General features: G+C 51.5%; 1 protein-coding gene across 1 annotated transcript in view; it reads right to left on the reverse strand.

Moving 5' to 3' along the window:
* Positions 1-335: 335 nt before the first annotated feature.
* The window catches only part of NTRK3 (neurotrophic receptor tyrosine kinase 3), a 223,917-nt gene continuing 197,509 nt past the window's right edge, over positions 336-26,743 (reverse strand). The window contains exons 17-20 of the mRNA XM_054713393.1: positions 19,404-19,478; positions 8,356-8,397; positions 3,424-3,582; positions 336-684 (exon numbers count right to left, since the gene is read on the reverse strand). Of these exons, the coding sequence (XP_054569368.1) occupies positions 499-684; positions 3,424-3,582; positions 8,356-8,397; positions 19,404-19,478 (462 nt within the window). The 3' untranslated portion in view covers positions 336-498. The remainder of the gene's footprint in view (positions 685-3,423; positions 3,583-8,355; positions 8,398-19,403; positions 19,479-26,743) is intronic.

Below are 26,743 nucleotides of genomic sequence, written 5' to 3' on the forward strand. Positions count from 1 at the left end.
CAGGGCTGGAGGGCAGCCCCCTGTGCAGGGGGTCGGGGTCCACCCAGCTCCTCCCGTCCCCCGTCTCTGTGCATCGTCCAGGTCTTCCGCCCGAAAAGCCAGCGCTGCGGAAGCACGGGCCACAGCTTAAGTCAAAGGGAACGTTCGTCTGTGTCCGTAACGGTGACGATTTTCTGAGCTGTCGCTGTAGTCTCGTGGTTTCAGTATTAGCAGCTTCTCTCGGGATTAGAGAAGGGGTCTCTCTGTAGATATAGATAGATAGTAGGTATATAAATATATATATTATATATATATTATATATATATATATAGACGCCAACTGTCTTACAGGGTTTCTCCTTTCCTTTTTCAGTGTCGTATGTGTAGCAGGCACTTGAGTTTATATGAAGATGTTCGCTTCGGTCAAGGGCGGGGAAGGGGCTGTGAGGTGGAAGGGGGGCGTGTGAGGCTGGAGAGAGGAGGCAACAGGCAAGACTCCGTGACCGCGGCCGCCGCGGGCCTAGCCGAGGATGTCCAGGTAGATGGGCGTGGCCTTCCCCAAGGCGTGGAGGATTTTGTAGATTTCCTTGATGTTTAACCGCTGCTGCGGCTCCCTCTGCCAGCAGCCAAGCATCACGTCGTACACCTCTTTGGGGCAGACTCGGGGCCGCTCCAGCACGCGGCCTTGGGTGATGCACTCAATGACCTGAAAGAGCGGGGAGAACGAGGACGTTACATCGGAGCTCGGCCGGCCCCCCCGGAGGCCGCGGCTTCCCCGGTGGGCGCAGCACAGGGCCCGGTACCCACGGCACAGGCCGCGGGCGGGGCAGGAGACAGAGCAGAGGCGCTCGTGAGCCCTGTGTGTGCGGGAGACAGGACAGGGGCTGGCGTGGCATCGCAGGGGTGCCCCCAGGTGTTCCTGGGGCTCCGCCTCCCGGCCGGCCTTCCTGGACAGACTCTCCTCCGACCTCGCTCCTGAAGCTGCTCCGGATGACCGGCTGCTTCACTGCCCGGGAGTGGACTGGCCTCTGACCTGCCCTCCCCTCTGATGAGCAGCCTGACTCTGAAACCCCGGGAGGGAGCCTGGTGCCACCTGGCCCCTCCGTGGCCGTCTCCTCTGGGGTCCCACTTCCTGGGGAGCTCCCCTCAGTCCCAGCTGCTGTGCCCCTCCCCACGAGTGCCGCCATGCCTCGGCAAGGCCCATGCTCCCCGCTCTCTGCACTAAACCGCGTGTGCCATTTATTTTAAAGTCCCCAGCGCAAGGAGGGGACACTCAGCGCCCCGCCGGGCGGCCAGTGCACGCCCGACCTCACAGGAGCTCAGCATCCTCGCCTGTGAGATGGGGATCCATTGTCTGCTCTGACCGCCTCCTACCCGTGCTGCAGGGGCCACAGGAGAACAAGAAGAGGGACCGCATGGCCCCCATAACGCAGGGAAAGCCGTAAAGAGGAGTCGGGGACGCACAGCACAAAGGGCTGGCCCCAGCCTAGCTGGGCATTTGGGGACCGAGCCTTCCATCTGTGGTCCATTTTCAAGTCCTCAAGGACCTTCTCTGCTGATGCTGAACATGGGAAATTTCAAGGTTTCACCTGCGGGTTCTCAGGTAGTTCTAACCCCTCTAACTACTAACTCTCCTGCCATCTCACCTGGGGCATGTCACCTACCCCAGGCCGCAGTTCCCGCACTTGAAGATAGGTGGCGATGGCAAAACACACGGGAACCTCTCGGGGAGCACCTGAAGGGTCTGTCTTTATTTCTCCTTCTATCGCCCTATTGCCCCGCGTCACTCTGATGACCCTGGATGGCTTGTCAAGCCCTTGTACGTCTCCTTCCGGGTCGTGTCGAACCGGAGTCTGCGATGGCTCACTTCTCTGCCTTCCTGAGAGGACGTGAGCAGCTCATGCCCCTACTCTCATGAGAGCCCCGTTTCCACCCACCATCACCCGCGGCCCCGGGAAAGGGACCCAGTTCAACTAAGGCCGACGCCTATGCCCTCGGCCGAGTCCCCCCGAGAGTGGGCTGACCAGGCTGTCAATCTCCGCAGAGAACCCGACTGCCAGTGACCGAGGCTCCTGGCTGCCGGGCCGGTGGAGAGGGAGGTGATGGGGTGAGACGCCTGCTTCAAGGCCGAGGCCGCACCAAGCCGTTAGGAAGGACCCCAGACACACTGTTGGCTACCAGGCCAGCCTGGATGTCAGGGCACCTGCCGCCCCTCGTACCCTCAGCCCAGGTTCTGTCTCTACGGGGCCACCAGACGACCCGAGCTGTGCTCAGGGCACATGTCTGTGCATGTGTGTGCCCACCCCCAGTCCCACCCCCAGGAAGAAAGCAGCAATTTTTTAAAACATCATGACAATGGGTTCTGACATACACACTTTTATTTTTTTTAAAGGTCATTAAACTGTTTTGTCCCATTTTAGAAAATGCGTTCAGGACCCACTCAGCTTATAAATGATGAGATGCCCTTGGTTGCGTGGCCAGGGCCTAAGGAAGCGCAGATGAACACAGCTCCCAAGGAAGAGATAATCTCCTGGCTATTCGGACACGACTCCGATCTGAAAGGCCTTGTGTGCGCATGTCTCTCCGGAAAGCAGAGGCCATGGTGATGAACCCCACCTCGCCTGGGCTCACTGCATTGGGGGACGGAGCCCCTCCTTGCCTACCAGCTGCACTGACTCCTGGGTCGGCCCGGCTCCAGGGGAGGCACCACAGAACCGCCCCGACGGGCTTTGGGAGCAGAAGAGCCTGGTGACCTTGGCCTGAGCCTCCCCCACGTTCTAGAAGCATGCGCCTCTGAGACCCGGGCCAGTCCATCTCAGGACCCCACGCGAGCCCCCTGCCTTCTTTGTCCTGCGTCTCACCAGATGTGTGTGTGTGTGTGTGTGTGTGGAAAGCACTGAGTCCATACAGAGCTAAGGTGCTTGGGAATTACATGGGATTTGTATTCTTTAGGATTCGTGTCAATGAAAAGCATCCACAGTGTTTATTGTTACTGCGTTAACCGTTAGCGTTCCTGTGTCCCGTGAATAACCTGGGCTCTGCCCTCCCGCCTCACGGCCGGCATGTCCCAGCCTGGCAGGCCCGGAGCCCTTGGGACCCAGACGACTGGGCATCCTGAGCGGGGGTGTCCCCGCAAGTGGCACAATCGAAGACCTCGCAGTGGCTCTGTCATCCTTGTTTCTGAGCGAAACCTTGGCGATTTTGAGAGCAGCAGAGCAAAGAGAACCGTGACCTGCCTCTCAATCTGGAGATCTGATTTCACGCTCTCTTGGTAATTAGACCTCATTTCCTAAGCTATCGTCTCGTCCTACTCAGAAGCTCTCCCCCACCCCTTCTTAGGCCCCTGTCTGCTCTCCTGGCTCCACCTCCTGCTTCATGCCCTGAGTCCTGGCCTGAGCTCGCTCCTGTCAGCCCCCCGCCCCCGTCGAGGCCCCGCGCCCGGTACCTCCGTGTTGGAGAGCTGGAACCAGGGCTGCTTGCCGTAGGTGAAGATCTCCCAGAGGATGACCCCGAAGCTCCACACGTCGCTCTCGGTGGTGAACTTCCGGTACATGATGCTCTCAGGGGGCATCCAGCGGATGGGGAGCATGGTGTGACCTCCGACCTAGCAGGGGGGAGACAGAGGCACAGAGAGGTTAGCCGACGGCCAGTCAGTCCCGGCTCCCTGCACGCTCCCCACGGAGAGGGCCCCGATGCGTTTTATCCTGAGACAGACGCCCCTTCGTGCAACTGGTTGCGGAGGCCAGCGCAGAGCCTCCCAGAGGAGGCCTACAGCCGTGGAGGCGGCTAGAGGAGCCGGAGAGGAAGCACCTCCAGGAAGGAGAGGCCCCTGGCGCGGAGGGTAAGGAGAGGTCACCAGATGATTTCGGGAGGAGAGACTGCGTCAGGATCTGGGGCTACAGGGCACCTAACGGCGAGAGGAAGCCCAGAGTCACTGAGCGAGCATCAGGTATCGGAATACTTGCAGGCCTCGGTTTCGAATCCATGGCCAAGGTGCTCAAGACACAATACAGTCCATGTGCAGCAAATGTGCCTTTAGTTTCTACACGACAACCCTGATGTTCTCTCACCACGACTTAGGACTCCGTGTTTCCAGGGAAGGGGATGGAGAAGTTCAAAAGTAAGGAAGACCACACGCTGATAAGAAATCACGGGGACCTCAAGAGAAGGCGCAGCAGCTCTTAGCAAGAGCTCAAAGGCCAGTAGGGAGAAAGTCTCAAAACAGCCCAAGGAGGACATCAGCCATGGGGGTGGGGGGACTATGGATCTGAGCGTCTAGGGCAAGAGGATGTGACTGAAATTGGGGTGCCCCTCCCTGAGAAAAACATTAGGGGGATCCTCACGGCCCAGCAGGTTACTGGCATTAGCGTAAGTGAAGTAACAGTCAGAGCCTGTTTTAGAACTCAGGGACTAAGTGCATCATTAGTAAAGGCAGCCCTAGAAATGGGAACTTCTGGCTGATACACGAAATTTGTTGTTAGGAAACTGATTACCGCTGATAAAAGAGCTCTCTGCGAATTCCTGATGAACTATTAATCAGAAGAGTCACTGCCAGCGTGGACCGGCTGGAGGAATCCTAATGATGAGCATTTAAGGAAGGATGACTTATGGGGAGATGGGCAATATCGCTTCTCAAAAGAGAAATCATGTTTGCCTGGCCCACTTGAAGTGATTTAGAAGATAAATGATGATATGGATTTGCAGAAGATGTTTTCGGCCTGGGATTTGATAATCAAGATTGCTCCGTAACAAGAGTAAAGACAGAAGGTGATGTTGCTTTCAGACAAGCCAAGACTCAGAAACTTGACCCCTCACAGCCTTTCAAAAAATGAAGACGCAGAAATTAATTGAGGATGTACTACAGAGAAGCAGAAAGGAGATGTTAGAATATACACTGAGACTTGGGACATAACAAACAGTGCAAAGCAAATAAGCTACACAAATGCAATTTAAATCTAAATAATGGCTGCTAATTTGGTAGCAAAATGGGGTGCAATTACTAATAAAGGCTTCTATTAAACAAAGCCATAAAGTAAATAATAATGCTAATAATGTTAACAGTATTACCACTGCCACTATTAGCAATACTTATTTGGAATGAAACTTCTAGATAATTTCAGCCATAAGTGCATAGAAAATTAGGTAGAGAAATAATTAAAAGCCTGATAAAGTCTTTGTCCTTACAAGGGACCGAAAGGGAGTTCACAGACAGTCATCAGCTGGTGATTATAATGACTTAAATTTCAATGAGCTTGCTAAAATTTTAAAGTAGCTTCTAGAAGAATAGATATAGAACATATAGCTTCCAAATCAGTTTAGGAAAATATAACCCAAAAAACCTCTAATTAGTAACAAAATCAGTACACAAAGGAATGGGATAATGGTGAGTAGAAAGCACAAAATGAGAAAGTTTAAGTAATGTCACTATTGACAATAAGTATGAATACTATCTGTTAAATAAGAAAAAAAGTATATTAAAAATCAAATGCATGTTCTTTATAAAAGACATAGCTAAGAGAAAGTATCAGAAAATATTAAAGATGAAAGAATGCATAAATACAAGAAACAATAAAAGGAAAGATGAATATATGTTGACTATAGACTATTCCATGTACATTGTAACATATATTAAATAAATAATATATTGAAATTAAATGTATATATGAAAAATTTCAAGCATATGGCAACAAAGTGATTTATAGCATATTTAAAGATGGTAAATCCACCATTATGATAATTATAAAGTTTTATGGTCCAATTAAGATAGCAACAAAAACGTATAAATAGTGAAACAGGTTATAAATAAAAGGGAACTGACACCTATAATTAGGATGGGAAAACAAAACCCTTCTTTGGCAAATTAACAGATCAGAAAGACAACATAAGTGGAGATGCGTTTCTAAAGTACAAACAATGAGTTGTCACTCTAAGATGTGAGTGTTGTGTGTTTTCAGGCCTCCCTAAGAGGTTGCATCTTATTAAAAAACATTTGTAAACACCAATCACGATGTTACACCTCGAAGGAAATCTAAAATGCCAAGGGGACACAAATGTAAGCAACATAAAGTAGAAGTAAGAAACATTTACTATACCAAATAAAATACAATAGAAACGGAGAGCAAAAGGATAATTTTTAAAAGGTGCTCTTTGGTCGATTAAAAAGAACACCATTTGGTAAAGAAAACAATTGAAAATAAAATTTAAAACTGTCATAATAATAACTACCGTCTTGTTCATTGAGAGCTATGAAATATTGCTAAAGTAATTTGGGGGAAAAACTTATAGCACTTAAGCACTTATTTCTAAAATAATTTAAAATAGATTTTAATTAAATAAGAATTCTATTTTAAAAAGGTAGCAAAGATGTACAAGGCAAATTTATAGAAAGCAGGAAAAAAATAAATAATAAAGATATAACGAGGAATTAGTACAAAACAAAACAAACTATCAATCAAAAGGGCAGAGGGAAACAGACTATATCTACATAATCAATTATTAGCTCTTTCAAAAGTAATATAGACCTTTTGCAAGGTTAATAAGGACACAAAGGACACAATGCAAAAATGTTAAGGACAAGGCAACAATAAAATTTGAAGTATAGATGCCATGATTGAGTTACTCAAAAATATTCATTTAAAAAAAGGTAAGAAGAAAAACTTAAATACAAAACCAATTACAATTGTAGTAAAAAAAAAAAAAAATATGTACAAGGACCAGATGGTCTTATGGGTGATTTCTATTAAAGTTTTCTATCCTATTGATACTTTTCCAAACCAAAACCAAAACAGGAAGTAAAAAGAACTCCCCCAGCCACACTCTGTGGCTTGAATTCCCTGTTGACCCTATCAATCAAGCTTAGCAAGCAGCCTTTAACATATGAACGCAGACACTGTCTGGGTAACTTATCTGCATGTGTGTAAAACATCTCTGTTATGAATATAGTCTCAAAACCTGAATAAAATAGTATCTTATTGAATCAGCAATAGATTATAATAATTCCATATTGTAACTCAACACGTTTTATGTACTAGAAATAAAAGAATGCCTCAGTCTTTTAAAGAAATCTGTTTAATTTACTAAAGTAAAAGATAAAAGGAGAAAAACTATCCTTTTCCAACACCTTTCCTGATTCAAAGCTCTAGTTCATTACTAACAGAAGGTCATGTCCTCTGTGCAACGCACTAAAGATCATATTGACTAGTGCAACATTAGAACCGTAGAGGTATCTTCTACCACTGATTTTATCAACACTGTTCAGGTGAGGTACTAGCCAATGTGATAAAGCAGAATTAGAACAAGGGAGAATATTTAAAAGGCAGAGTCAAGCCCTAGCCGGTTTGGCTCAGTGGATAGAGCATTGGCCTGTGGGCTGAAGGGTCCCAGGTTCCATTCTGGTCAGGGGCACATGCCTGGGTTGTGGGCTTGATCCCCAGTAGGGGGCTTGCAGGAGGCAGCCAATTGGTGATTCTCTCTCATCATTGATGTTTCGATCTCTCTCTCCCTCTCCCTTCCTCTTTGAAATCAATGTGTGTGTGTGTGTGTGTGTGTATATATATATATATATATATATATATATATATATATACATATATATATATATATATATATATATATATATGTATGTATTTTTTTAAAAAGGCAGAGTCAAAACTGCCTTTGTCTGCATATGATATGGCTGTTCAAGACGACTCACTAAAAAGCTATCAGAACAATTATATGCTTTAGTAAGCTACCCAGGTGTAAAATGAACATCCAAAAATGAAACCATTCTCATATACACCAATAGCAAGGACTTACTCCACAATTCAGTAGAAAATGAGACTGCTTGTAACAATAGCAACAAAACATTTAAAATTTCTAGGCTTAAACCTTAGCAGAAAATATAGAAGGTCTAGCTGAAGAGAAGTATTGAAAAACATAAAAGAAGATCTACACCATTAGAGAGGCATGTCTTTTCCTGGGATAGGAAGACTCAGTATCATAAATCTCCCAAATCTCCCATGCCTCATTCAAATTAATCTAAAAACTCACACAATCCAAATAAAAATCCCAATGGAATGATGTGTGGGGACTGACACAATGATAGCAAAAGCCGTCTAGAGGAGGAAATGCCTGGTAAAAACTAGGATATGCTTAAAATAGAACAACAAGGGATATTTGCTTGATCAGACAGCAGAACATATTATCAAACTACAGCAATGCGTACACTGTGTTACTGGCGTAGAAACAGACAAATTTCGTGGATCAATGGAACAAAACAGAGTCTAGAAGCAAACCCATGTATAAATATTGGCATCAAATATATGAAATGATGGGTTAGTAAGCAAAGCATTGGGACAATGAACTGTTCATTGAAAAAGTACACTTAGATACCTACCTCACACCATATACAAAAATCATTTCCAGATGGATTAAAGAGCTAAACATAAAAAAAAACACAAAACAATAATAATATTAGAAGAAAACTTAAGAAAAGTATTTGTACAACTTTAGGAGAGGAAGACCTTCCTAAATAAGACCCATGTTCAAGAAGCCATAAAGACTAGGACTTGGAGATACAACTTGTACAAGTAAATACTTTCTTTGCATGGCAACAATATAAAATAAACATAGCTAAAAGACAAATGACAGAGAAAATATCTGCAATATATACATATATAACAGACAGAGAATTAAAATCCATGTATTATAAAGCGGTCCTTTACATTAGTTTAAGAAAGCAACCCAGTGGAAAAAAAATGAGGAAAGAGTGAGAGCAGACAACCCACAAAAAAGCTACAAATGGCCACGAACACATGCAGAGATGCCAATCACAGCAACAAAGAGACACATTTTTGTTAATGTCACGTGAGAAAAGTTGAAAAGACCATCTATCTGGTGCTGGAGAGCGTGTGAGGAAAGAGTGACTCTCAAATGCCGCTGCTCAGGTTAAGGCAGCCTTGTCTGAGGGACCTTTGGCAGAATCTGCCCACACTGGGGATGTGAAGTGGCCTCTGAACCAGCGATTTCATTTCTAAGAGTCTTACAAAAATGCTTGCTCCTGGAAGCAAAAATCCTTGGTCGAAGATGGTAATTTCATTGTTTGTAAGGGCAACACTTTGTCACTAAACACAGATGCGGTAGTTAAAAGGAATATCGTGTGGTGATGGGGAATATGCCTAGGAGATGTTACATGAAAACTCAAGACATCCAAAATCTGTATCAGCATTTTCATTCACATAAAAACACGTGTGTGTACACAAGCAAATAATGTGTCAGTGGCAATAATGTATCACTCTATAAGTGTACGCAAGTAAATGATGTATCACTGGCAACAACGTATCACTCTATGAGTGCACAGGAAAAGGTCCAGAAAGATAGCATTACATTACACCAGTGGTTTCCTCTAGAAAGGGGAGTAATGGTGAGCCCTGATTTAAAAAAACAACAACAAAACAACCTCCTATTTTATTATGCATATTTCAAAATTTTATCTTGATCATGTATCATATATATAAATTTAAAAACAATGAAAGGGAAAAACCTCTCTATGAATAAAGAAAACACAGGGGACGTAATTTATTTAAGTTCTGTCCAAAGATGATGTTTTTTTTAAAGAAAGGTATGTTTGTGATCGAAGCTAGTAGAATGTTCTATTGTACCTGGGTTCTTGTTTTAAAAAACAGAAGTCAGGAATTTAGGAACATTTAATACAAAATTGTAAAGAACAGATTCCTCCCCACTGGTTCTTGCGTTTGCCTGTGGGATGCTTACAGACACGATGCAGAGTAAGTGGAGGAATCGAGTGAGCTGGTGTAAACTTCGATGAGCGTACAGGCATGAGATGGGTATGGATTGGCTGTCAATTCTCCCACCGAGGAGCATTTATAGTGTGGGCGTGTTTTCTAAAACTGAGAACCCCTGTGAGCCAGCAATCCTTCTCAATTGCATTTGTATGCATGTGCGTGCGCGCCCCCCCCCCCACACACACACCCCTACCTGCCACCCTCAAAGAGAAAGACCAATCTCTCATTTACTCTCAATCTCAGGAAAGAAAACCTCGAGTACAGAGACACTCCATGAAATATTGGTACAGTTGTCGAAAATAAATGTCTCTGGTGGCTGGGAAATAAATCGTTTTGCAGTCGGGTAGTTTCCAGTTCTTTTCAAACAACTGATCCAAAAGAATGATCAGCTGAGAGAAGATTAAAGAGACGTTTTGGCAAGAGAGCCACATGAGATTTTAGGCAAGTATCTAGATAACGGTTTCAAGAACTGAGTCACGTGTCCATAACAAAACCCGTTCCTTTCTCACCTATTTCTCTCTTGCGAGTAACACTTCTCATTTCTGATATTTATAAAAATGAGAAGGAAACAGAATTGATCCGGAACCTTTCTTACTTTAGCAATAAATAATATTTATTAGTAAATACATGAAGTATTGGAAATATTATACTTGTAATCTTTCATATTCATCAAACCTTGGCATACATGCACACTATGTTGATCCACTGCCTATTTCTGTATATTACTAATAATTGTAATGATAACTCAATCCAAAAGCTCTTAACATCCAGAAACTTATGGTTATTGGACATTAAAAATTAAATTTAAATCTTCACACATACTTCTGTCATAGTAAATTATGACAGAGTGGCCAATAAAAGGCTTTCATGCATAGAAATATAACACAGAAGGATAAAATTCGGTAGGGAAGCTGGAATGAAAATATAAATTCAAGAAGAAAAAGAAACCATGTAAAATTGTTTAAGGACTTGTTCATGTGTTTAATAGATGCTGTATCAAATTTTCTGGGATTTAAAGTTTATTACATACATTAAAGAAATAATGTATCTTTAATGTCAATATTTGCTACTGGCAACTGTTTTAAAATTATGTTGAAAATTTTAGATGGCAAGTTAAAGCATGCAAGGGGCAGACATGCTTTTTAAAAAATATATATTTTTGTTGATTTCAGAGAGAAAGGGAGAGGGAGAGATAGATAAACACCAATGATGAAAGAGAATCATGGATCAGCTGCCTCCTGCACGCCCCACACTGGGGATCAAGCCTGCAACCTGGGCATGGCGGTGTGGCTCAGTGGTTGAGCTTCGACCTACGAACCAGGAGGTCACGGTTCAATTCCCAGTCAGGGAACATGCCCAGGCTGTGGGCTCTATCTCCAGCAGGGGGCGTGCAGGAGGCAGCCGATCCATGATCCTCTCTCATCATGATGTTTCTCTCTCTCCCTCTCCCTTCCTCTCTGAAATCAATAAAAATATTTCAAATACACACATATATCTACAGGTCCAGTCTGACGACGTTTAAATTTCGGTTGGGCCACTTCCTGCTCTCCACCCTGATGCGCACAGGCTGTGGGTCGCCTGGCAGAACTGTTTCCCCAGTTTGTGGGTGGGTGCCTGGGGGGTGTATTCGGCTGAGTGTCTGTCTGACTTAGACCTACAGCGTGTGTGTGTGTGTGTGTGTGTGTGTGTGTGTGTGTGTGGTGCAGTCACAAACGCACGTCTGTCCGTGGCTTCACGCGGTCACGGAAATCTCACGGATGCCACCTTCACACAAGGGACCGAGTTTTCTGCAGTGACCAGACTCCTGACTCAGTAAGACAGACCTGCTTGCCTTCTGTGTGCCTCTCTTCCTTCCCTGAACAAAGCAGGGCCAACTACTGTGGACGCGGCGGAGACCTCGGCCCCAGGTCTCAGAGATGCTGGGGACTCCTTGGCGGGGAAGGGGCAGAGGCAGCCCACCAAGCCCTCACTGCAGCCTGCTCCCTCTGAGCAGGGCTCCCTGACAGCTTATGCAAGAGCAGCCGCTGAGCAGCGTCTCCGAGGAACGGCTGTCTCAGGCTGAGCTGTGGCCCCAGGATTAGGCAAAACTCTTGGAGTCTCCCCAGAATGCAAGGAGTTGAGGAGCCAAGCCGTGGGCGGCGAGAGCCTGGAGGATGAATTGCCCATTGTGATTGTCCCCAACCCTCACCTGGTGCCACCTCTGCTGGAGCCAGTTCTGGGATGGAGGCCCCGGGAGTGCATGCCTTTCAGAGCGCCCTTTTGTCTTCCTGTGTGAGTCCTGTCTAAACGCCGGGGCTCATGAGACCTCACTGTCCCCTTCGGCCCCGAGCAGTGTATTCCTTACAGAGCAGACACTGCAGGTCAGAGGCGTCGTTTGAAAAATAACTCGGCCCTGTCTTCCTTTCGGAATGCCCGGACGGGGAGCCTCCTCTCTGCTCTCAAGCCTCCTTGTGAAAACAAACGTTAGAGAGGATATTAAAGGGGCTCGATTCGCTGAACGAAGCTGGAGGGCTCAGCTCAGATGCACCACGGACCACACGGGCCTGAACGATCCTCGTGCACCCCACATGCTTGCTCAACACGACTGGGTAAAAGGAGGCGGAGAACACAGCCTCCTGGCGCTAAGTCTAGATTTGCAATTCATCTGTACGACTCGGGTACTGACAGGTTCCAGTTTAGATTCAGGCTAATTTAACCAAAATAAAATATTCCCTTTGAAACCTCTGGCTGCCCCTCCCAGCACTGGGAGAAGGTTGGGGTTCTGAGACGCACGGGTCCCGCACAGCCCGCCTCTACCGCAGGCCCCAGGGCGCCGCTCTGCAACGGAGCGGAGCGTGTGAGCCAAGGGCAGTCTGGGATGAAAGGGAGGGCGGAGCTGTCCGTCCCTCCACGCAGCATCTGGCATCCCGGGCCCTGCTGGGAGGCCTGCAGCTGCAGGTGGCTCCTTCTCTCTTCATCAACAGCCCTAGCCCTTGGCTTCCCCTTCAAGGTCAGACGGCGGGGAGGACTGCTCTGCGGATGAACCCAGGAGAAAGTCTTAAATGCAAAGCCAGTAATCAGCTGCATGATCTTTTCAAAAGCATTCCTACTCTTGTTTTATATATATTTTTTCTTCTTGATTTCAGAGAGGAAGGGAGAGGGAGAGAGAGAGAGACATCAATGATGAGAATCACTGACCAGCTGCCTCCTGCATGGCCCACACTGGGGATCGAGCCTGCAACCCGGGTACGTGCCCCGACTGGGAATGGAACCATGACCTCCTCGTTCATAGGTCGATGCTCAACTGCTGAGCCACGCCTTCCTAGTCTTACACACATTCACGTCTCCAAGGGCTCAGAAGGCAAATCAGAGCAGGTCCTGTGTGATCTTGTTCCCAGGGTAACAAAACTGGGAAATAAATCTATTTCTTGGAGTCACCAAGAGGTGGCGCCATATAAGGCTGGGGTGGGCGATCCCGGGGGTAGCAGTCCTCATCTTCATTCACTTAAGCCTCTGATCCCTTCCATAGAGCAGCAGAAGGAGGGGCCAGAAGTGGAAGGCTGTCTCAGGGAACAGGGACACAGCACAACAACCTGGTGAGTGCTGAGGTGACGCCGGGAGGGAGGGAGCAAGGGCTGAGTTCAAAAGGCTGACAAGTCCAAGATCCAAGCCTCACGCCGAAATCCCTCTGATCCCGCGGCGTTCTCCCGCCTCCCCCTGAAAGAGGGCTCACTGTACATACGCTGTGAGCGACATACAGTGACGGGTGGGAGCGGCAGACTTGGAGACATGTGATGGAGATCCTAGAATCAGATTTCTATAGAAAACACACCCGTAAGCGCAGAAGGAGGGTTTTCATTCAGAAATATCGCAATCTGCATGCAGATGCGGTGAGGGAAGCTGGTCCCGACATGGGCCCCGCACGAGTTCAAGACAGTGACCCCGGGAAGCAGGGTCGCTCCCCAGACAGAGGGAGAAAGCGGCAGTCCCGGCGTGGCCTCCTCAGCCTTCCTCTGTAGGTTGTGCTCCCCAGAAAGCCCGGCCGACTCCTGCCGACATGACAGGGGCATGCCAGGCCGCTCAGCGGGCTGGCCACGGCAGGGCCTCCCTAAGGGACACGGTCTTCCTTTCTAGGCCCCAGACCACCGGCTGCAGCACTCACCATCCCGACTTCCAAAATGCACCAGCCTTGATTGTTGGGAAATCTATTTCCCGTGAACGTCTCTTTCTCTCCCATCGCCGTCTCAGGCAGGAAGAAGAGGCAGACAGAGGGACAGAGGGAGAGGGAAGCAACAGATGCCGAGGCCGGGGACTTCTTTGGGTCTTAGAATTAAGCCGCCCCAGAAACACTTCCTAAATCTGGAGGCCGTGACTGTTGACACACACATTGTCTCTTCTGCTTAAGAGAGCTTGGGTTAGGCTTTCTGTCACTGGCAGCTGAGAGGATCTTGATAGAACCCTGGAAAATGCAACCCTCCGGTTAGTCTCTATTTCTAGGACTCACATGTCTATTTCTAGAAAGGGACTGGAGAAGAAAGATGCCGAGAGACCCCAGGGCCCGGCTGGAAGCCGGTGTGCTCAGCGAGGGCAGAACTGCAGCCTGCCTACTGCCCACCCTGCCCCCCTTCCCTGCCTGCAGCCTGACACCCGCATGCCAGGGCTTCCCCAGCCACAGAGCACCACGGGGGCCTGGCTGATGGCGTGTGGCTCTGAGACCAGCCCCTCAGCAGAGAGTCACCTTCCCCAGCCAGGAGGGCGGAGGCTGCACCGGACGCCTACCATCCATTAGATCAGCCGCAAGTTCCAGCAAAAGTCAGAGGAACTGGCTGATCCTCGGGAGGGAGGACCAGCCAGCAGGTCCTGGCAGAGGGAGGGCGGACTCACGTCATCCCCGCCAGCGCCCGGAGAAGGTCCTGTCACAGCCCTGCACACGTATGGATTGCTCATGAGCCATCCGTCCGCGGGGAGAGTGGAGGCAGACAGACCTGACCAGCTCGGAGGTGAGATTCAGAACAAAGAGCTAGAACCTCATCTCATCATGGGACTGGGGCAACGTTCCCCGTGAGCAGTCCTGGGTGGCACCCCGGGACTCCCTTCCTTCCCTGTCATCTTCCCCGACTCCCACAGCCCCTGCGCAGACACCTGAGCCCCACCCCTTCCCGGCCACTTTGTCCTGCTGCTCTGAGAGCATCAGAGAGCGCAACGCTGAGGAACTAGGGGTTCAAAGACTGATTACCATTCAACGGGCAGGGCTCCTCTCTCCGCATAAATCTCCAGGGGGGACCCGGAGGCCTGGTCCCGGGAACCCAGAACCCATTTCCCTGAACTTGTAAGGACGCGGCACAGCACACAATGAGGAGGCCTCGCCCACAGGAGAAGGGGTTAGGGTCTCCCCAAAAGACCAGTCTCAACTGTCTTGAATCACAAGACTTGGAAGTCACTGCAATGCCAGGGCTGTTAAGTTATGCTGGGTTTTCCTCCATCCGAGCCCCTGGCTGTTGTAGGAAAGTCTCTAGCTCACAGCCACTTTCCCTGCAGCCTCATCTCCTCCGAGCCGCAGTGGCAGCTGGGAAACAGGGACATGATCCCTGTGTGCCTTGGACCTGCAAAGAGACAGGCGTGTGTCCTCAGGTTCCTTAGAAAAACTGGGTTCCTCTGGGAGGGGAGACACAGCCTGGGGATGCAGGCACTCGGGTGTCGGTGGGTGTCGGGGGCGGGGGGACCTAGGGTCAGGCAGGTTCCTGGACCAGGCACTTTCATGACACAAGCCCTCACAGACGTGCGTTGAGGCCTAGAAGGAAAGCAGAGCTTGTGTGTGTGAGTGGCAGGTGGGACCTACGTGACCAGGGGAAGAAGAAATACCCTTGTTAATTGAAATACAACCTGTCATTTCTCATCTTTACCCCTGTCCCCACCGCGGCTCCACGGGGCACATGGGTGCAGAGCAGAGGCGCGAAGGGATGTTGGGAAGGGTTAACGCTGCAGAAGAAGAGCCGCTTTGCTCGCTGGTGTTTTTGTGGGGAGGGGACCGGCCGGCTAAGTCACAGAAGACCACCGTCCGGAGGCAGGTGAGTGACGCTGGGCCCCTCAGCTCTGAGAATCGCAGGGACGGAGGGAACCAGATCGCAGGCCACGCCGTCAAGAACCAGCGCCTGGCGGGGCTGCCAGAATCCGACAGACAGGAGGCCGCACGCAGTGAGGGACGTTCAAGTGCCCGGAGTATATTCCTAAGTGACACTGACATTGTGATGGCAAAGAAAGCCCTTGACAGATGACAGAGTAATACCGTCTTTCTACCCGTGTGACACATGTCGTGAAACTGAGACAGACACCGCCCGGACGTGCACGGAGACCGCTGGGTACATACGTCCCAGAAGTCCCGGGACATCGCAGCATGGCGGGTGGCAACAGCCGCCTCGGCATAAAGGGAAAACGGGGAGTAACTGGCGTCCCCAAATAATTCTTCCCTTGGCGACCGCAGCTCTGTGCTTGCAAATGGCGGTCTGCTTGCCACGCACCCTTACTAAGAGCTCGTCTTGTGCATCAAACAAGATGCTACCTATTTTCCTGGAAAGTCTATGAATGCACATGACGGATAAACACAAGGTCCCACAGTGGGGGTGATGTTTAGTAGAACCGTAACACGATGTGGCCCAGGGACATCCTGCTAACAGCAGCCTCTGCTGGGATGAGGTCTCTTCAAATGCAACTCTTCACCCCGACCCCTGCGGGGAAGTCTCTGCCCAGTCTCAGACCTCTGCATGCACCCCCCGCCACCCCCATCATCTGCACACAGACCCATGCACCCCGCCTTCCAACATGCGTGGCCCAGGGACTCGGATGCACCAGTCAAGCTCCACCTCTTCCCAGCATGGAGGCCACAGGGGGCGCCTTGCAGTCACGCCCCGGGGTATTCCATGCCCAGCCCCCATGCCCGGTGACAAGGACACAGGGAAAGGCGGCGGCAGCTGCCGGACCTTCATGCCCACTCAGCAAGGACAGCGACACCCACCCACCACGGCCCCTGCTCCCGACCCAGCCATGCAGCTCAGCCTCCGCAGGGCCGCGGTCACCCGGGGAGCCCTACCTCCCTTTGCTCTCTCCCTCCCGCTCCCGCCATCTGGTATGTCTGACGAGGAAAGGCAGGGCTTCCCACTTAGTTCAACCCGGGCTTAAACCCTGGCCCCTACTCCACAGCTCCGTGTTCAGACATTAACGTTCTCATCCCTGCGTGGGACCACGATAACGTCTTCATGGGAACAGGGTGGGTTAAATAACTTAACGTGATCTAAGCCCCTGGCAAAGGCCCTGACTGGTGTGGGGGCTCAGCAAATGTAAGTTGTCATCCCTCGTCATCCCCAGGGACACGATATAAAAGAAGGAAAGATGGCCCGGCCGGCGTGGCTCAGTGGTTGAGTGGCGGCCTATGAACCAAGAGGTCACAGGTTTGATTCCCAGTCAGGGCACATGCCCGGGTTGCAGGCTCGATCCGCAGTAAGGAGCATGCAGGAGGCAGGTGATCTATGATTCTCTCTCATCATTGATGTTTCTCTCTCCCTCTCCCTCTCCCTCTCCTTCCTCTCTGAAATCAATTATATGTAAAAAAAAAAAAAGAAAGGAAGGGCTTGTGACAGCCTAGATGGCCAATGCAGTCAGAGACTAAAGGATCCAAGTGGATGAACCCACAGCCGTACCTGCCTTCTGACGCCTGGGCCATCTGTCAGAGACGAAACCACACTATCAAGCCGGTGAGGGGTGCTGACTCACCCTCCCCTACTTCTGTTATCCCGAAGTCTGTATTTCTTGCTTTGGACTCAGAATTACCAGATCTGACTTGATTCAGAGAGATTTTAGCCAAGCCGTGAGAGCCCTCCTTGGCTAAAGTAAATAAACGAAAACGCACTGTTCTTCAGGCAACTCAAGTTTGACCTTTCTGTCTACACGGTGTGCGTGCGCACGCCCCCCTTCCCTCCCCTCACACACATACACACACAACACCCATCACCATCAAAACTTCCTTTTCTCTGTGCTGTGTTCTCCTTCTGAGCATCTATTATTCTCACGCAGACTATCTCGTCTACTTTGTCTTTATTTTGCATCTCCCTGATGAAGGGAGGGATTGGTGTCTGTTTTATTCACAGTTGTATCTCTAGCGCCAAGAACAGTTCCCGGAACACAAGTAGAGTAACTGTACATCCCCGTCTACCAGGGAAGGCACCGCCTATGCTTATGGTCTCTATTTAATTAGTAACAGCTTCCCTTGTCACTCTCAGAGGGGTCCACATGAAGACAATCAAATACGGAGTTGATTAGTAGCAGATATCTGTTGAATTTAATTGATACATTTAACCAATTTGATACGTGCATGAAACCTGTCAACTCCTGAAACCACGAGTTCCGCCCTGGTGTGAAGGAAACGCTTTAGAAGCGGGAGAGGAGAGGGATGGGCCTCTTGCAGGGGTGCTCTTTCAGAATTCTCCCGGGGCCCGCCAACGCGTTCCTTCTCATCAGCTCTAGCTGTGCGCAGGCTGCACACGTTAACCCCAGGCCACGGCCTCCCTCAGGAGTCCACCTGGAGACGCTGCCCCCCTCCCCCACCCCACGGCTCAGCAAACGGCATGGAAGGTGAGGATTTCCCAACGCCGTTATTAGCACCAGTGCCGAGGAGACCCCTCTGAGACCCTGATCCTGGGAAAACCCGGAGGCCCTGTTGCATTGCCCTCCCTCGCCAAGTCACAGGGGATGAATGGAACTACAGAAACGCTGTGCGCCCAGCCCTGACCCTCAGGACGGGGTCGTGTATCAGAAACCGAGGTTTCTCACTTCCAGACGAGCCACCGCACACGCAGTCAGTGCGTGGAGACGGCACGTGGCGGGGGGGCAGGGCGGAGCATCTCGGGACGGCAGCAGGACTGGCTCTCCCTGGCCCGGGCGGGACTTACAGGTCAATGTCATGGTTCTACCCTCCCGCAGGAAACCTTCCCCACACGGAAGGAAAGAGCCCCAGCACACCGTGAGAGGGAGCCATCTCACTGGGCTGATGGTGGAGCCGGGGCGGGGTGAGCATCACTGATTCCGCAGCACGTCCATCTCCGGCCAGAAACGCCCACAGAAATCACCCTGCGGAGGGGACAGCCTTCCCCAAGTCCTCGGGGCTGACCCCGTCAGGAGCTCGGCCCTGGACAGCGCACCTCCTAGACCCACGGCACCTGGTCAGCAGGGCGGCCTCTGATCCCGCAGACGCCGCGCCTGCCTCCGGGGCAGTCTGAGCTCCCTAAAGCGGGCAGGCATCCAATGCGTCCCAGCGCGCAGGGCACACTCCTGCAAGGCAAGAAAGCAGCCAGGCCGGGGTCCATGCAGGCCTCCCGCCTCCACACGCAGCAGGACAGAAGCCTGGCAGCCACGCGCCCCGCCTTCTCCCGGGGCGCACCTGTCAGCAGGCACGGCCCTCGCCCCACCATGCTTTCGCCACGAGACATCCAAGCACATCAATGGCTTTGGCAGGAAACTTCCATGGAAGTCAGTGATGCCCCAAGGGTGAGGCAGCAAGGAGAGGGGGAAGCAGCCCCCCATGGACGTTCCTCTCCAAAGCCCGCAAGCGGCCAGCCTGTGGGTGGCTGCCCTGCCCGCCCCTCGGCCCCGGAAAGAACCCCGGACTCACTGTGGAAGCTGCCGGTGCCGCTAGCCTCTGGCGCTGCCACGACATGCTCACCGGGCCCCTCTGGCACGGCCCTTCCTGACCGTGACCGCAGGAGAGAGCAGGGCAGGGGAGAGAGAAGAGAGGGATGAAGAGAGGAAGGCAGCACGAAGGACAGAGAAAGGAAGGGGAAGGGCAGCAGCATGTGAACTGAACGGCGCGCCTCTCCCGGCCACACCGCGGACGCCTCTCTCGCCCCGCGAGGGGCAAGGCTGAGCGCACCAACCCTGGTCCACGGCCCTCACTCGGGAGTCCACCGGAGAGGCTGCCCGCGGCTCAGCACACGCACCATCGCCGCTCCCCGCACACAGCACCCGCCCGCTGCCTTTGTGAGCCACCAGCAGCCAACGCTCCCTCCGAGGCTCCGTTCTGCTCCCACAGGACCCCGGCCCACGACCAGTGTGGAAGGAAGTGGACTTCATCTAGAATCTTCCCCGCCTTAGGGCAGAGGAATAGTGCCTTCCCCAAAGCTTCGGAGGGAAGATCCGTCCCTCCTGTCCTCCGTGGGAAAATTGCTAAGTTCACCACCAGGCTGCCCGCCCAGATGTCCTGCCCGGCCGCCATTCCGGATTGGAAAGGAGGTGAGCTGGCCGGACGCCACCTGCTGGGGGGAGCCTCTGCCCTCCGCCCCGCCCCCCGCCCATGCTGACAGCAGAGTCAGGTGCACGAGGCCCATGACCCTCAGGAAAAACCTGCTTCCCTCCAGAGGCCTCTGGAGAAGTCAGAGGAGGGGGTGTGGGGCCGCCTTAGGGGACTGGCGGTCGCTGAGCAAGGACATTCCTCCTGCACCTGCCGGGTCACGAGCTGTGCATGGGAGACAACGGACACGGGCCTGCGCTCGGTCCACCCGGGGGCGGAGCAGCACGGAATGACCCGAGAAAGCAGCTTATGAAGCAACACACCCGGGTGTGCAACCGACAGAGGGATGCTGAGCAGACGCGTGGAGACGATGAGAGGGCCGCTGGGTTGCCATGGGGGTGAGGGGCAGACGGAGAAAGGACAGGAGGGACAGGAAAGAGAGAACAGATGGGAAGTGGGAGGGACCAGAAGACGTGATGGATTATGCTCCCCTCCCTAGATACACTCCATGGACGCCCTCACCCCCAGCACTGGCACGTGCTGTCCAGGGACGCAGGGTCTTTAAAGAGGTCAAACGAGGTCATATGGGTGAGTCCCGATCCAGTATGACTGGTGCCCTTAACAGAAGAGGAAACTAGGACCCAGCCACCTACAGAGGGAAGACCCTGGGAGAACGCAGGGGGAGGTGGCCGCCTGCAAGTCAAGGAGGGAGGCCTCAGAAGAAACCAGCTCTGCTGACACCTTGGCCTCCGACGTCAGCCTCCAAACTGATGAGTTTCCGTTATTTAAGCCACGCGGCAGCTTAGTGAACGCATGCAGAAGGCCTCAGGTGACGGTGGCAATCGGCAAGCGTCACTGTGGAACGGGGCACAGACTGGCCGGGTGGCACTGAGGGGCTTCTAGTGGGTGGGGTCGGGAAGGAGAGTGACAGGGTGCTCGGGAAGTGAGAAGAGGAGATTCGCTCAAGGCTCTTACACCAGCAGGAGGAATGGTGGGGAGCCTAGGGACCTGGAGAGCTAGGCTCCGAGCCTGGCCTGGTCAGGGTGCATGTCAGGGCCGTTCCTGACTTCGTGCAAAGAAGAAATGACGCTGAGGTGTGTAAAGAGGCACAGCAGGCCTGGCCAGTGTGGCTCAGTGGATTTATGAGCCAGGAGGTCACTGTTTGATTCCAGGTCAGGGCACATGTCCAGGTTGTGGGCTCGATCCCCAGTGGGGGGCGTGCAGGAGGCAGCCGATCAATGGTTCTCTCTCATCATTGATGTTTCTATCTCTCCCTCCCTCTCCTTTCCTCTCTGAAATCAATACAAATATATTAGGCCCAGGGGTGGAGGGGCAGGTCCAAGGATGACCACCCTTCGCCCTTCGGGGACCCTTCCAAGAATGTTGAATGCTGTGAGTGTCCGAGAAGCAGGAGGCGGTCGAGCTGAGTTTTGTCTCCAGCTAGCCAAGGTCCGATGGCCGCGGACCTCTCCAGGGGAGACATACTGATGAAGGGATCAGAGAGAAGGGAGGGGGAGGCTAAAAATTACATTTCAACAGCTTCTGCATAAAAGTGCTATAACCGGGCGAGTGAGTGAGGCTTCCCGAGTAGATGTCTGACACAGGGGCACCTTAACGTTAAATGAGAGGAGTGGAAGAGGTAAGAAACCGCCCGGAAGGGGAATGAACAAGAAAGTTACGTGGTGGGGAGTGCAGAGGTGGGAGAAAGGACGGGGGAGTTAATTTCCCGTCCCTCAACAGACAGCTCAAAGGAGGATTCCACTTTTTAGAGGAAACTCATTAGAATTTTGCCAGGATGAGATAATTAGTGACCCCGAAAAAGCAGAGTAGATGAAGTAGTAAGATCAGAGGCCCCCGAATTAAGACGGAAGATGAAAACGTCCCATTTCAGCGGTCAAGGACACAAAGGGGCAGACAGGTCAGAGGAAGATGTTTCTTTAATGGGGAAGAGATGGCGGATTTCAGAGAGAGGACGGAGACAAGCTTCAAGGTCTCAGAGAGAGACCAACAGTCCCAGGGAGGTGAGCTGGCGGCAGGCAGGTGGCAGAGGGCGAGGCGGGAGGGAGTGGGGAAGAACGCAGGCCTGTCCACGTGCAGACGGGGGAAGGGAGAACCTGGCCTGGTATTTCAGAGCCTCCCGGGGATCTGTCCTCGTCACAGCCCCTCACACGTGCACAGTAACTGCTCCTTCCCTCACCATTCCCCTCTGCACCCGCCCAAGTACTTTCTATTGCAGAGCTGACTCTGAGGATCTCAGCATTGAAAACAAGCAAAACGTTGATGTTGTCAACCGCACGCTCTCAGTGCATCTCCATGCAGCTCTGAAACGTGGTCGGCCGGGTTTCCTGGGAGGCCACTGGGGTGGAGAGCCCGCTGCCTCACTGGGCACTCGGTTACATGTCACATGACGGAGGAACCAGCCTAGGGCACTGCCTCCCTCACCTGCACTTCCCCATCCTGCCACCTGGGAGTGAGGGGCGGCTGCAGGGCCCACTCACATGCCACAGTGACGGAGGACAGCCCGCAGAGGGTCTCTGTCCTTCAGAAGGGGCGCCGGCTGGTCACGGGGCCTGGAAAACGGGTAGTCATGGGGTTGGATAACGGCAATGTCTGTCCCCAGCTGGCTTCGGTCACGGGAGAGAGGTGGGTTTAGTAGAAAGATCTGGAGTGTTTCTGAACCTGCTCGGAGGCTGAGGAACCCCTGGCATCAGATGAGCAGGTCAGTCTGCCTTAGCCAATGGCACTGGCCATCTGACTCATCGGAACTGTCTCGAGATGAGCGGGACCCACACGGGCCGGCTCCCTGGGAGTGATGCTTTGGTCATATGGCCTTCACATCATCGGGGCCCCTGTGTGTATTAATAACAGTGCTCAGGGTGTTTTAATTATGGGTTATTCTCTCAGGCCTCATCCCGGGTAAGTAGATGTTGGGGCCTTTGATGGGGAATCAGACCCAGGGATGTCCCCTTAGCTGACAGCACTGCATCTGTCAGACGGACCTACCCAGGGTCCCCACATGCTGACCACTGGTGTCTGGCAAGGGGGAACCTATGCGGATCCATTTAAAAATGCCTATGCCAGTGGGGGCATTATTCTTTACTCATTGTAGACATCTGACATAAGATCATATATTTTTTAATTAAGTAGGTTTATGAAGCACTTTTTATGTGAAAAATCACTGTGATGGAAACATAATGGATTCCTTTGCGTATGCTGTAGAGAGCTATAGGACATGCACATACCCAACGACTCCAAGACTTGAATGAATGAATGAATGAATGAATGAATACAAAGACCAGGAAGTTGGGGATGGACCCACTGGGTAAGGAAATTATCAACTTCAAGAATAAACTGGACCACAAATCAAAGGTCCATCGCAGCTACAGAAGCTGAAGAGCATAACTCAATGGGGGACGAGGTAGCCAAGGTTGTCATGGTAACTGCCTGGAGGGAGGGATGGCGTATTGACCACCCCTGCCAATCCACTTTGGGACCTTGAGGAACTTGACTCATTTTTCCCAGAATGTGCATGATGGTTTAATAAGAGGACCGTACTGGTGGTGGTGGTGGTGAAACCAACAGCACCCAAGCCAACAGTTCCCGAAGCTCTCGCGTATCGCTGTCTCACGCTAGGCACCGGAATGAGCGGTGGCCACCCTGTAGCATGGGGTGGGAGAGAGGAAGGAGGGAGGAAGATCTTAAGCCGGCCTTGCCTCTACCCCAAAACTGAAGTGTTCCTCTGCAGAAAGAAGACCTGGAGAACAGATCTAACGCTGAAGACGCTTGTCTACGGTAGAATTCCTCGGCTCCAGGTACCAAAGGGAGCTCCTGGTCGGACCCGTCCGTTCCACAGTGCGCAGGCTCTGCCTCGGACCAGCTCCCAGCACCTCTCCTTCCCGCGGGGCCTTGAACAGACCAACCTGAATGTGAGGGGCTTTGTTTCTGTTCCCCTGAGTCCTCCTGAGGGGGCTCTTCTCCCTTCCAACGTGAGTACCCAGCACCAGGGACCATCCTGGGCAGCGCCTTGGCTTGTAACTTCAAATCACTTGAAATTTCTTACAGGTAATTTCTACCTTATTCACTTACAAAGAATAATAATTACCATCTACGGAGAGACTAATAGATACCAGGCAATTTGCATACATTATCTGATTTAATCTGCACCACACAAAAGTATGTTCTTTCTCTCTCTCTCTCTCTTTTTTTTTTCCCCCAGATCAGGATCTAAGGTTGACAGCATTTAATAAAATGTCCTACGGTCACAACAGCTCATAAACGGGAGCTCAGGATTCAAAGACTATCTCCCTGTGTCCAGAATTAGTGGGTGTTCTGCCCACTCTCTCAGGCTCTCCCCTCCCCACCTCTAACTGTCCTGTGGGATTAGCTAAACCTGAAAAAAAAAAAAAATCAGATGCTACACTGACCCTGTCCTCCGCCTCCTGCTCCTCCAGTTTAGACACAGACAAGGACCCGGGTTTCCGGGATGAGGGGAGAAATACAATTCCCCACCAGGAGGAAGCCAGGGAACACACTGCTCTCTTTACATGCAAATATCTTAATTACAGCCGGTGAGGAAGGTGTTTGTATGGAAATTTATGTATCTGTATATGTTATAGACTCAGGCTCCCTCGGAATAAATAAAAGCCTTTTCCACTTGAGGGACCCCAACAGGGTGTGCGCTGTAATACAGGGCACTGCCAGGTGCGGAGGTGTGCTCTGTCCGCCCTCCCGGCAGCCAGAGGAGGGAGTCAATCAGCACGCCTGCTGCTCCCCACCTTTCTGGAGGGTGCGCTCCGGTACACACCCGCCTCGAGTTCTTGAGATTTTCCGACGGGGCTCCTCCCTGTCTTCTTTCCCAGTATCCGTCCTCATGGAGAGGATGCCTGCGCCATCATCATTGCCAAAAGAACACAACCAGATTTCAAAATGGCAGGGAGATAAAATCATGGGTAAGAGACCACTGGAATCTGGTCGGCGTGGCTCAGTGGCTGAGCATCGACCTATGAACCAGGAGGTCGCGGTTCCATGGTTCGATTCCCGGTCAGGGCACATGCCTGTGTTTCAAGCTCGATCCCCAGTAGGGGGCCTGCAGGAGGCAGCCGATCCATGATTCTCTCTCATCGTTGATGTTACTATCTCCCTCACCCTCTCCCCTCCTCTTTGAAATCAATAATAAAAATATTTTTTTTAAAAAACAAAAACCAAGACTACTGGAAACTACTTTCAGAAAGAGGGTCTGACTTTTGGCTGGGCAAGGGACGGAGATGTTTTTATTCCATTGTTTCCCTACCAGTGAAGCTACAGCCCACGAATAAAATACATCCAATTACTATGAAGAGCACGAGGCCACCCTGGTCTCACTGGGCTTCCTTGGTTTTCCTGAGCGCTATAATGTCGGTCTTACAACATCCATCATGTTTATCGCCACTTAGGACAGAGGATGAAACAGACTTGCCTTGCAGCTGGTGGGACTCTGGCTAGACATAACTGAGAACTTCCCACTTCGAAGGGGTGTTACAAAGCACAAAGGGAAAGACCCATCTCTCACTGCCAGCAGCTCCCCTCTGTCCCAGCGGGAAGGAGTGGGGAGCCTGTGGAGTCCCCGGAGAGGCAGAGAGCAGAGCGAGCGAGCCATCTGTCCGGGATGGAGGCGATGCTGTGCCGCCTGGGCCACGGGCGAAGCCGATGACATTTAAGACTCTTTCCAGCCTCATGTTTCTTTCAAAGGCAATGACGTGGCATTTGTTCATCTGTTCCCAACACTCAAGGGACGCAGAGCGTGGCCTAAAAGGCGCATTGGTAGAAAGCCCATCCTGACCCTCCATTTCACTGTCACTCCTTTTCACGGTTACAATCCAAAACCGAAGAGGCTCTGAGCGCCCAGGCCCTGGGCTCAGGTCACCTTCCCAGGCCTCCCCTCCACACGCCACGCCGACAGGGCAGCAGGGACCCTTGTCATGGCCTGCCTTCGCCTTGAGGCCTCGGTTCCCAGCTGTCCATCCTACATGCCACTGCCCGATGGCGGGTCCCCACACACAGCCTCATTCACACGGACACAGGCGACAAGCCTCCCGTGACTACCCAAGTCAGAGCAACTGGCCTCGCACCCTAGGCCTATGGGGGAAACGGTCCAAGTAACTGCTTCACCTCCCTGTTAGGGTCCATTGTTTGCCCGTCAACCTCCTGCTCAGCACTTCCTCTCCAAGTCACCTCCACACAGACTGCCGGCGTGTCCCAGGGCCCAATACGCCGGATCCACCCCATATTCCCTTCTGCACTCTGTGGCGCATGCAAATGCCTATGTGGCAGGTGGGTATCCCAGCACCACCACTGTGTTTTGACACAAAGTATAATCTGGTCCAGGCAGGTCGGGGTCTGGAAGCACTGAGGCAGAGGGAGGAAGCCGGGTAATTCACATCACTGAAGAAAGTACCAAGGAAGTCTACCCAGTAATGCTCTGCCCACCCGGCTGAATTGGGCCAATTACCCTGCATGGCTCAAAGGAGACGAAGAAGGAAGAGCAGAAAAGCAAACCTCAGTCGCGGAACTGGATCTAGGGGTTGTGGGAAGAGCCTCTTCCCAACTGGAGGCTGTTGCTTGTTTTCCCCAGAGCGGGAGGAGGGCTGGGATCTGACCAGCTGTGGTCTGGGGCAGTGGTCGGCAAACTCATTAGTCAACAGAACCAAATATCAACAGTACAACGATTGAAATTTCTTTTGAGAGCC

This window comes from Eptesicus fuscus, chromosome 25 (assembly GCF_027574615.1).
Source record: "Eptesicus fuscus isolate TK198812 chromosome 25, DD_ASM_mEF_20220401, whole genome shotgun sequence".
Lineage (NCBI taxonomy): Eukaryota > Metazoa > Chordata > Mammalia > Chiroptera > Vespertilionidae > Eptesicus > Eptesicus fuscus.